We start from the raw sequence: 12,392 nt of genomic DNA on the forward strand, positions 1-12,392 counted from the left end.
TCTAGCCATCTGTATAACAGAGCATTCTGTCACAGTGGCACAGATCCAGCTGCACATTGGTGGAATCTTCTTACCTCTTTGCTGTTCTCCTTTGCGCTGCTCTAGGTCTCTGTGCATGGTGCCTCGCTCTAATGGCCTGTCACGGCCTTGTCACATTGAACCCTGGATCCCCCCGATGCTTTCCTTCACTGGTCGGGTTGTGCAAAGCCCACTCTTACAGTAATGATATTTCAGTTGGCTACACAGATTATAGAAACATACGGCTGAACCTCTGCACTTGCTGAATGCACTATATTTTTGCTCATATAAGGAAGTGGTTCGTTGATCGTATCGAACTTCCTGTTTCAGTGCATTTGAAAAAAAGGTGAGGTTTAAAACTGCTAATTCTAAAGCAAAAAAAAATCCAGGGCCCATGAAACATGCAGCCGGGGCAGGGGGGGGGGGCTCTCCGAAATAAAGGAAACAGTTAAAGTGAGGGTCAATTCTAACCAACTTTTCAATTGGTCTTTAGTATTTATTTTTTATAGTTTCTGAATTATTTGCCTTCCTCTTCTGACTCTTTACAGCTTTTAAATGGGGGTCACTGACCCCGGCAGCCAAAAACTATTGCTCTGTGAGGCTCCGGTTTTATTGTTATTGTCAGTTTTTGTCACTTTCATTTCAAACCCTCTCCTATTCATATAACCACTCCTTGGTTGCTAAGGTAACTTGGACCCTAGCAACCAAACAGCTGCTAAAACCCCAATCTGGCGAGCTCCTGAACTGAAAATGAAATAACTAAAAATCTACAAATAATAGAAAATGAAGACCAACTGCAAACTGACTCGGTTAACTCAAAGGTGAACAACCCCTTTAAAAAATCACTTTCTATCCCAGGGGGTCTGACTCTTGAAACAATGTAGCAGATGTTAATATTCCTCCTGCCCAGAGAGGTCTGTTAAAAATGGCTTCTGCTATATTATTTCAGGAGTCAGAACCACCAGTGCATGGGAAAGTTGCTTAGAATTCCATTTCCTGAGATAAAACCAAGTGAACCCAATGGCGGAATATCTGCACCACCACCTTCCCCTAAGGGCAGAGCCAGGCAAGGCTAAGGGCCCGGCCCGGTTCTATAGATTCCACATAACCAGCTCTCCGGCCTCGGGTTTCCTGCTCTCTCTTAGCACAAACAGAAATGTGAATCAGAAAGTGGAACAGGAAGAGAGAATACGCATGTGTCGCTCTAACAGAGACAATGTCCCACAGAGGGGCCGATGTGGTAACATGGGGGGGGGTCTCACTGACCCTAGCAACCAGGCCTCTGCTCCTGTGTTAGAGTGGAGTATGAACAGAAGGAGAAGGGATAGAAAGATGTGCAAACATATTAAACTGCTTTCTGGTTGCCAGGTCACTGAGCCTAGCAACCATTAAGAACATTAGCTGTTCTATATTGGAGCATGAAATAAAGGTGCAGCACACTTCTTCATACATAGAGCATTGCCAACGCAGACAGGGCCCATATACCCACAGGGGGCAGTATAGCGCAATACAGACAATACTAGGTAAGGCACCAGGAAGTGTCACAGTATTGTCAGTCTGTCCCTACAAATAACCCGCTGCATTTGCTAACGGCGGAGAGCCCAACAAATACTCAACCCCCCCCCTACTTATGTCTACAGGGGCCCTAAACCATGAATCCAAGGGCCCACAGACCAAAGCTGTGCTTTAAATCCTATGCAAATATATTACATTACTAAATGATTCCAACCCCCAAATAACAGTATAATGCAGGGGCAATAAGGGACCATGTGACCTGTCACTACAGATATAAATCTATATCAGTAGCCATGACAAGGGGCCCCTGAAGAAACATAAGTGGGGCACCCACAAGGCATTACTTTACTGCTATTAAAGGGGTGGGTTCAGCTTTAAGCTAACTTTTAGTATGTTAAAGAAAGGCCTATTTTAAACAACTTTTCAGTTGGTCTTCACTATTTATTTGTTATAGTTTTTGAATTATTTGGCTTCTTTTTCAAGCTTTCAAATGGGGGTCACTGACCCCGGAAGCCAAAAACTATTGCTCTGTGAGGCTCCAGTTTTATTATTATTGTTACTTTTTTTAACTTTCTTTTCTATTCAGCCCCTCTCCTATTCATATACCAGTCTCTCATCCAAACCCCTGCCTGGTTGCTAAGGTAACTTGGACCCTAGCAACCAAATAACTGCTGAAATTCCAAACTGGAGAGCTCCTGAACTGAAAATGAAATAACTTAAAAACTACAAATAATAAAAAATGAAGACCAATTGCAAATTGTCTCAAAATATCACTCTCTATTTCATACAAAAGCTGAACAACCCTTTTAAAGGTATAGCACCCAGCTAGACACAAACAGAGCAGTGACGTCAGCACCAGAACCATCAAGCAGGTGTTTAGGCACTGAGCTCTGCCTGTCACTGCTGTGTGTATATGAGATGGGGCAATTCCCAAGTAAAATAGGTAGGCTGGGGCAGATAGCAGGCAAGTACTGAGCTTGAATTCATTCACATTCGGTACCTTTTCTTCTCCATCGGCTGCTACGCCTGTCCTTGGCGCTGCCGCTGCTGTTGCTGCTGGTGCTGCCGCTGGTGGTGCTGCTGTGCTCCGAAGTCTGGGAGTCAGAATGAGCCTCGCTGCTGTCTTCTGAGCAGTCAGAAATCTCCTTCACCCCATCGCCAACGTCTTTCTGCCAGAAAAGACACACACACACAAGGGATTTCAATATAAATCCCTTTATGCATTCCTTGCCCTACTTACCTGTCAGCCTCCCAGGGTACATTCAGTACCTACCTGCCCCCACACCCCGAGCCCTGGGGCTCTACCTGCCCCTACGCCCTGAGCCCTGGGGCTCTACCTGCCCCCATGCCCCTCCTGGGGCTCTACCTGCACGGCATGGAGATCAGACTGGGGCTAAAGCAGCGCCACTGAGATACCAGGAAATAAACTGAGAAATCCAGAGTCCCCGCAGTCACAGAAAGAGTCATCAAACACTCACGTGATCACTGGAGGCTGTTGTATACATGCCCCATACAATAGGTATAAGTCACATAAGTACACACAAAAAGTAGCTGCTACTAGTAGCTCAGTGTTTCTTCACCATAAGGGCTCTGGCACACGGGGGAGATTAGTCGCCCGCGACAAAACTCCCTGTTCGCGGGCGACTAATCTCCCCGAGTTGCCATGACCCGCCATCCCGCCGGCGAACATGTAAGTCGCCGGCGGGATGGCACACGCGGCGGGGCGATTTCAGGAAATCGCCGAAAAAGACTTGCGAGTCTTTCTCGGCGATTTGCGCGAAATCGCGCCGCCGCGTCTGCCATCCCGCCGGCGACTTACATGTTCGCCGGTGGGATGGCAGGGGTAGGCAACTCGGGGAGATTAGTCGCCCGCGAACAGGGAGGTTTGTCGCGGGCGACTAATCTCCCCCGTGTGCCAGAGCCCTAAAGGTAAAAACACACAGAGCTACTAGTAGCAGCTACTTGTCACAGCTACTAAAACAGACAATGCTGATCATTTACTGATAACTGTCTCTACGTGTGTTTAGCAGTGGCAATTCTCAGTATTGTCTATGGCAGGGGATTTTCTGGCTTTTAGTAGCTGTGACAAGTAGCTGCTACTAGTAGCTCAGTTAAAAAGTCAGGGCCTATTTTGAACCCCAGTCTGGACCTGCCCCCCACCCCATAGAATACACAGATGTTGCCTATTATCTGTATCTATTTCACATACACCTCATATGGCAGTTCCCAGCAACCAACTCCTCTTGGGTAGGGATAGTGGCATACATAAAGGGCAAGGCATCCCTCCCTTTCACCCAAGGTCTGCCCATTACTGATGCTCATTACTAATGACCGGGTTCTTAACTGTTAGTATGTTATAGAATGGCCAATTCTAAGCAATGTTTCTTCATTATTTCTTTTTTATAGTTTTTCCTTTATTTGCCTTCTTCTTCTGACTCTTTCCAGCTTTCAAATGGGGGTCACTGACCCCGGCAGCCAAAAACCTATTGCTCTGTGAGGCTCCAGTTTTATTGTTATTGTTACTTTTTATTACTTATTTTTGTATTCAGGTTCTCTCCTGCCAAATAATGTTCTTTTGTTATCAGAGCTCACAGACTTTCCTGCCACTGTGTGCACAGTTCCATAGGGTATAATGTGCTCTATTCTCATCTTGTCGCTGATCATCTGAACACATCATGAGGGACATGAATTAAATCCTATTCATTCCAAGGAATTTACAACAAGAAGCTTTACTGCTTGCTCCTTTGCTCTGCTGCACCCTAAATGCTGCCCTTGCCATACTGCACCCAGCAGGTACTCAGACACCCAGCTCTCCTACTGACCCACAGCAGCTATTCATGCTTTCCTTTTTTCTATATTAATAACCTTTGTTTTGGCGATGTAAAGACTACTAAAAGGTTAAAAATGGAAGATACATGCTTTCAGTAGTCAGGGAATACTTTCCCTTTAAATGAGACAGCTATTACTGATGGAGCGTTGGGTGACAGAGAGGACAAGAGGCCAAACACAACACATCTCTCACGTGACTGCCCGGCACAAAGGCACCACTGTACTCTGGAAACACTATTATTGCCCCAATGTGATTGTACCGAGCCAGATATGTGTAATAAAGGTCTGTCCGGGGGTGGGAAGATGAATGGGGATGTGCAGTGAGGGCCCCTGGTGCTACAGAAGTCGCAGCAAGTCCCTGAGCACTAGAGCTTACAATCTATTCCTGGACAGTATAAATTCTAATCCTGCTGAGCGTATTCAGATTTCAAAGCAACAATCAGGGATTGTGTGCAAAGGGCTCGGCCTAGGAGCCCATGATTGGCTATCCCCCCAAGCCCAAGGGCATAGAGGCGGGGCAGGCAAAATATGATTGACAGCTCAGATTTTAAAATTAATTTATAATTTATTGCAATATTTAAACAAAGCAAGCTTTTCTTGTTGAGTAAAACAAGGAGATTTCCATATCTGAGCAATGCTGCATTATTCATCCCTTGGCAAATCCAAGCAAGCGTTTAACCAGTATTCATGCCAATATGGCCACTAGAGGGCACTCTTCCATTGCAGTCTGGCTGCTCCCACTAATTGCTATTATACAGGTATGGGACACTGTTATCCAGAATGCTCAGGACCTGGGGTTTTCTGGATAAGGAGTTATTCCGTAATTTGGATATCCATAGCTAAAAATCATTTAACCATTAAATAAACCCAATAGGGCTGTTCTGCCCCCAATAAGGGGTAATTATATCTTAGTTGGGATCAAGTACAGGTACTGTTTTATTATTACAGAGAAAAGGGAATCATTTAACCATGAAATAAACCCAATAGGGCTGTTCTGCCCCAATAAGGGGTAATTATATCTTAGTTGGGATCAAGTACAGGTACTGTTTTATTATTACAGAGAAAAGGGAATCATTTAACCATGAAATAAACCCAATAGAGCTGTTCTGCCCCAATAAGGGGTAATTATATCTTAGTTGGGATCAAGTACAGGTACTGTTTAATTATTACAGAGAAAAGGGAATCATTTAACCATTAAATAAACCCCAGAGAGAAAGGAAACAATTTTTAAAATTTAGATTTATTTGATTAAAATTGTGTCTACGGGAAATGGCCTTCCTGTAATTCAGAACTTTCTGGATAATAGATCCCATATCTGTACATAGAAAATAGTGTGTATGAGCCAAGCCACTATAAGGGATGACTCAGTAAAGATGATACCACCACACTCCAAAGCAAAGTACCCAGGCAGGTTTGTTAAGAAAAGGCACCCTGGTGTCAACTTTGGTCACCAATGGTACCTAAAAAAATTGAGACACCCCCTTTCCATAATTTATAAAACAAAATTTAAAGGGGTTGATCACCTTTGAGTTAACTTTTAGTATGATGTAGAGAGTAATTTCCTGAGACAATTTGCAATTGGTCTACATTTTCAGTTCAGGAGCTCTCCAGGTTCAGCAGCTATCTGGTTGCTAGGGTACAAATTACCTTAGTAACCAGGGAGCAGTTTGAATCAGAGGCTGGTATATAAATAGGAAAGGGACTGAATAGAAAGATAAATAATAAAAAGTAACAGTAACACTAAAACTGGAGCCTCACAGAGCAATTGTTTTTTGGCTGCCGGGGTCAGTGACCCCCATTTTGAAAGTTGCAAAGAGTTAGAAAAAAAAAAAAAGGCAAATAGATAAAAAACTATATGAAATAAATAATGAAGACCAATTGAAAAGTTGCTTAGAATAGGCAATTCTATAACATTAAAGGTAAGGCAACCCTTTAATTTCCCTTATGTTTAGGTTGCAATAAAAGTGCAAGTATCATGCACCTCTGTGCGTGCCTCTTCCCTTCCATGTCAGTGATATGATTGGCTGAATGCATGCCACTGATCTGATTGGTTGGCATGACCCAGACCCACAGTTTCAGGAGTGAGCAGCAGAGTGAGCACATGGGTGCTTTGGTGTAAGTGTATAGGAAACATGTCATTTTACCTTAAGTGTATAGACTCCCATCCTCCCCGGAACCTTGTAGAATATTCCCTCTTCTCCCCGGGAATTAGTGTGCAACATGGCGTTCAGGCAGGCGAGGGGGGACGTGCCGCTGTGAAAGGGTAAAAGTGACTCATTTCAATCATGTCACGAGCCCAGGACTTTAGCAAGAGGAAGTTACTTCAATAAACCACTTATGGATAAACAGGGAAAAAGTCCACTCAGATAAGTGTGTGAATTATGTAATCAGCCCGGGGAGCATAATAGTGTTACACACTGATACCCGTCTGATATACACACTGGCATTTATAGTTCAAGGGGTACCCAGGGCACAAATAAGCACTCACCCCAAATCCCCCCTAACTGGCCTTCAGGCTGGGCCCCCTTAGCCCATAACAAGGTTACAGATATATAGAAACATTGGGGTAACAGTCACCCTGCTATAGTTCCAGGGGTACCCAGGGCACAAATAAGCACTCACCCCAAATCCCCCCCTAACTGGCCTTCAGGCTGGGCCCCCTTAGCCCATAACAAGGTTACAGATATATAGAAACATTGGGGTAACAGTCACCCCGCTATAGTTCCAGGGGTACCCAGGGCACAAATAAGCACTCACCCCAAATCCCCCCCTAACTGGCCTTCAGGCTGGGCCCCCTTAGCCCATAACAAGGTTACAGATATATAGAAACATTGGGGTAACAGTCACCCCGCTATAGTTCCAGGGGTACCCAGGGCACAAATAAGCACTCACCCCAAATCCCCCCCTAACTGGCCTTCAGGCTGGGCCCCCTTAGCCCATAACAAGGTTACAGATATATAGAAACATTGGGGTAACAGTCACCCTGCTATAGTTCCAGGGGTACCCAGGGCACAAATAAGCACTCACCCCCAAATCCCCCCTAACTGGCCTTCAGGCTGGGCCCCCTTAGCCCATAACAAGGTTACAGATATATAGAAACATGGGGTAACAGTCACCCCGCTATAGTTCCAGGGGTACCCAGGGCACAAATAAGCACTCACCCCAAATCCCCCCCTAACTGGCCTTCAGGCTGGGCCCCCTTAGCCCATAACAAGGTTACAGATATATAGAAACATTGGGGTAACAGTCACCCGCTATAGTTCCAGGGGTACCCAGGGTACAAATAAGCACTCACCCCAAATCCCCCCCTAACTGGCCTTCAGGCTGGGCCCCCTTAGCCCATAACAAGGTTACAGATATATAAAAACATTGGGGTAACAGTCACCCCGCTATAGTTCCAGGGGTACCCAGGGCAACAAATAAGCACTCACCCCAAATCCCCCCCTAACTGGCCTTCAGGCTGGGCCCCCTTAGCCCATAACAAGGTTACAGATATATAGAAACATTGGGGTAACAGTCACCCCGCTATAGTTCCAGGGGTACCCAGGGCACAAATAAGCACTCACCCCAAATCCCCCCCTAACTGGCCTTCAGGCTGGGCCCCCTTAGCCCATAACAAGGTTACAGATATATAGAAACATTGGGGTAACAGTCACCCCGCTATAGTTCCAGGGGTACCCAGGGCACAAATAAGCACTCACCCCAAATCCCCCCCTAACTGGCCTTCAGGCTGGGCCCCCTTAGCCCATAACAAGGTTACAGATATATAGAAACATTGGGGTAACAGTCACCCCGCTATAGTTCCAGGGGTACCCAGGGCACAAATAAGCACTCACCCCAAATCCCCCCCTAACTGGCCTTCAGGCTGGGCCCCCTTAGCCCATAACAAGGTTACAGATATATAGAAACATTGGGGTAACAGTCACCCCGCTATAGTTCCAGGGGTACCCAGGGCACAAATAAGCACTCACCCCAAATCCCCCCCTAACTGGCCTTCAGGCTGGGCCCCTTAGCCCATAACAAGGTTACAGATATATAGAAACATTGGGGTAACAGTCACCCTGCTATAGTTCCAGGGGTACCCAGGGCACAAATAAGCACTCACCCCAATTCTTCCAAAAATTTTCTGGGTTCATCAACCTGTGCCCCCTGCGCAATGGCCACTGGGCAATGCCTACTTACTGGGCTGCACCCACTGCTGGCTTTTTACCTCGTTTCTTACACTTCGATCACCAGATGTTGCTACACTACAACTCCCACATTCAACAACATAAAACTAAAGTAAAAATGCAATCTGGGAGTTGTAGTCCAGCACTGTAATTGCTACTGTCCCTTTCTATTCTCTACACTGCTTCTCTGCATTCTTGAAACAATATAGCAGAAGCCAGCTCCCCGAGAATTCAGTTCCCACAATGCCTTGCATGTTTGGTGATTTACAGATGTAAAGGGGTGTATTAACTTTTAGTATAATGTAGGGAGTAATATTCTGAGACAATTTGCAATTGGTCTTACTTTTTTTATTATTTGTAGTTTCTTAATAATTTCAGTTTTTGTTTAGCAGCTCCCCAGCTTGGAGTTTCAGCAGCTGGTTGCTAGGGTTCATATTACCTTAGCAACCAGGGAGTGGTTTGAATGAGAGACTGCTATATGAATAGGGGAGGGGCTGATTAAAAAGATAAGTAATAAAAAGTAACAATAAGAATAAAACTGGAGCCTCACAGAGCAATAGGTTTTGGCTGCCGGGGTCAGTGACCCCCATTTGAGAGTTGGGAAGCGTCAGAAGGAGTCAAATAATTTCAAATCTATAACAAATAAGTAATGAAAACAAATTAAATAGTTGCTTAGAATGGTGAACCACCTCTTTAAGAAGCAGCATGCAAGGCACTGGAGTAGTGGGGGTGTTGGCTAGAGGAGAGCTGGCTTCTGCTGCACGGTTTCGGCTGTCGGAGCACAGAAACAGGACGCACCATGAGAGTAGATTGGCTGTTCTTATTTGGGGGACCCACCTGATCTCTTTCAGGCCTTCGCGCTGGATGACTTGTAGGATCTCCTTATGGCTCATTGGGGTGTTGTGATATTTCTCCAGGACCTACAACATGACAACTTAGTGTGATTATTGCCCGAATAGCAATGGTATAGTCTGTACAGTAATATGCAGTGATCATATATACAGTGATACTGTGGGTACGGGACCGGCACTATAATAAGGACGGATTATATATATATAATATATATATTTGCCTGAATAGAATCTATATACATATGAGTATTGGGGTACAGTAAAGGTTTAGGGTGCTTATATAGGCAGGAATTCACTTGCCTAATGTAGTCTGTACAGTAAATAATCCCTCTAGTGGAACATGTGTGTACTGCAGCTGTAAAGGATAAATTAGGTCTCATTCACTCCCAGCATGCATAGGGGGAGGCCAATAGACCAGAAAATATCAGGGTTTATTTGTATTAATGGGCACGGTTAAGGCCCCCCTGCTGTATACATAATGCTCACAGGGTTCCTTACTATGTCCATGGAAAAGGCTAGGGTGTGGGGGGCAGCGAGGGCATTGCGGACCGGAGTTCTGAGTAAGGACAGACGGTTTTCTTTTAAAGGGGTTGTTCACCTTTGAGTTAACTTTAATATGGTGTACAGAGTGATATTCCAAAACAATTTGCAATTGGTCTTCATTTTTTTTTAAATTATTTTAGTTATTTCAATAATCGTTCAGCAACTCTCCAGTTTGGAGGTATAACAGTTATCTGGTTGCTGGGCTCCAAATTACCTTAGCAACCAGGGAGTGGCTTGAATGAGAGACTGATATATGAATAGGGGAGGGACTGAATAGCAAAAAAAGTTATACAAAGTAACAATAATGATAAAAAAGCCTCACAGTTTTTGGCTGCTGGGGAGTTGGATGAAAAAGGCAAATGAAGACCAACTGAAAAGTTGCTTAGAACGGTTCATTCTATAACATACCAAAAGTTAAATTAAATGTAACCTATCCCTTTAATGCCCCAGGGGAGCAATTAGACCCTTGTTTTTATGCTAAAGTCCTAGATGTTGCTGGACTACAAATCCCAGCATGCCTTGAAACTACCATAAATTGGGTGTTGCAGTTCAGTAACATGTGGGGACTCAAGGCATTCTCCTTTCTGCCGTCCCATCCATTGTCTGTTCCAGGGAACCTTCCCCACATACTTCCTCCCTGCGGCCCAGTCCCCCACCATGTGGCACAGCAGTAGTAGTGCAGGCTGAAAAAACACACCTCTGAGTTTATTGATTTATCCTTCTAATCTTTATTGCAAAGCATTGTGGTCTGAAATTAACTCAGATTTATTAACAGGCCAACGTTACTGTCCCTTTAATCACAAAGAAATGACGCCCAAACTCCTCCCCCCAATAGATCCTAGGCTCCCATTTATCATCAGTCCTCTAGTGTCAGCCAGTCCGGCTAATCCTGTGGGATCAGACTAATCCCCGCCAAATAAATCTGCCTAATCGCCTGTGCCTAATCTGTCCTCAACTTCCCTCTCCCCGGGCCCCTGAGAGCCCCGATTCCCATATTATCCTTACTGTATATCAGTACTGACTAGCGAGTGCAATGCATGTGTGATATAGGGAATCCTACTGACCAACAGGGGGCGCCGGGGGAAGTGGCTGAACTGTATGAATGATGGTTCATCACTATCCCAAAATATATATATATATTAGGTGCAGGCCCACAGGACGGTGTCAGGAAGGGCTCAACGGCAGCTCACAGTGTATTTCCTCACCCCTTCCAAAGCGTGGCGCTACGTGGCATGTAGCTGGAGTCTAGGGGGTCCCACTGCAACATAAAATAAACCAACATCTACTGGGTACCATGGCAGACCAGTCTAAGCCCAAAAATAGTAGTCATTATCTTCTATGGGACATGCCACACAGACTAAAACCATAGCCCAGCCAGGAAATAATGGAAGTTGCATTTACCCCTTTCTTTCACTTGCACAACAGTTTTAAATGTGTGTGAATAATATATATATATATATATATATATATATATATATATACAGTTGCGTAATTTCCCTATGGGACCAAACTGTAAATGATATCCTTATAAACAGTGCTTAGTGATGTCATCAGTTATAATCAGAGCTTAGTGATGTCATTTCTGTCACATGACTCACTGAAACTTGTATATTATAATAAATAAAGTACTCCCTGTTGTAAAATATGAGGATATTAAAAATGTATTTATATGGTCATGGAACTCCTCTGTGTAATAATAATATCCCATATGTTACAATAGGGGGCACTTTATTCACTATATATTATAAGGAACTCCTCGGGGGCTTATAATATCCCTATATGTTACAATAGGGGGCACTTTATTCACTATATATTATAAGGAACTCCTCGGGGGCTTATAATATCCCTATATGTTACAATAGGGGGCACTTTATTCACTATATATTATAAGGAACCCCTCGGTGACTTATAATATCCCTATATGTTACAATAGGGGGTACTTTATTCACTATATATTATAAGGAACCCCTCGGTGACTTATAATATCCCTATATGTTACAATAGGGGGTACTTTATTCACTATATATTATAAGGAACCCCTCGGGGGCTTATAATATCCCTATATGTTACAATAGGGGGCACTTTATTCACTATATATTATAAGGAACTCCTCGGGGACTTATAATATCCCTATATGTTACAATAGGGGGCACTTTATTCACTATATATTATAAGGAACTCCTCGGGGACTTATAATATCCCTATATGTTATAATAGGGGGCACTTTATTCACTATATATTATAAGGAACCCCTCGGGGGCTTATAATATCCCTATATGTTACAATAGGGGGTACTTTATTCACTATATATATATATAACTTGGGATTAGGCCCTGGATGAGTAGGGAGGGGGGAACCTTCTCATCCATCTCTTTTCCAGCAGAAAACAAATCTATGAATCCCTGTGCTGCAGAGCTGACACCTACGGGGCCCAAAGCGGAGCTGCTAATGGTATTTATACGACTCC

The 12,392-nt window shown here is 44.2% G+C and overlaps 1 protein-coding gene across 3 annotated transcripts in view; it reads right to left on the bottom strand.

The window, feature by feature from the left end:
• The window catches only part of asxl2 (ASXL transcriptional regulator 2), a 32,239-nt gene that overhangs the window by 17,637 nt on the left and 2,210 nt on the right, over positions 1 to 12,392 (bottom strand). For 2 of the 3 annotated variants that reach the window (XM_031903111.1, XM_018089999.2), the window contains exons 2-4: positions 9,369 to 9,451; positions 6,507 to 6,615; positions 2,534 to 2,702 (exon numbers count right to left, since the gene is read on the bottom strand). In XM_031903111.1, the coding sequence (XP_031758971.1) occupies positions 2,534 to 2,702; positions 6,507 to 6,615; positions 9,369 to 9,451 (361 nt within the window). Of the gene's footprint in view, positions 1 to 74; positions 274 to 2,533; positions 2,703 to 6,506; positions 6,616 to 9,368; positions 9,452 to 12,392 lie in introns of those variants that run through there. The other variant, XM_018090000.2, reaches the window with a different exon arrangement.

This window comes from Xenopus tropicalis, chromosome 5 (assembly GCF_000004195.4).
Source record: "Xenopus tropicalis strain Nigerian chromosome 5, UCB_Xtro_10.0, whole genome shotgun sequence".
Classification (NCBI taxonomy): Eukaryota; Metazoa; Chordata; class Amphibia; order Anura; family Pipidae; genus Xenopus; species Xenopus tropicalis.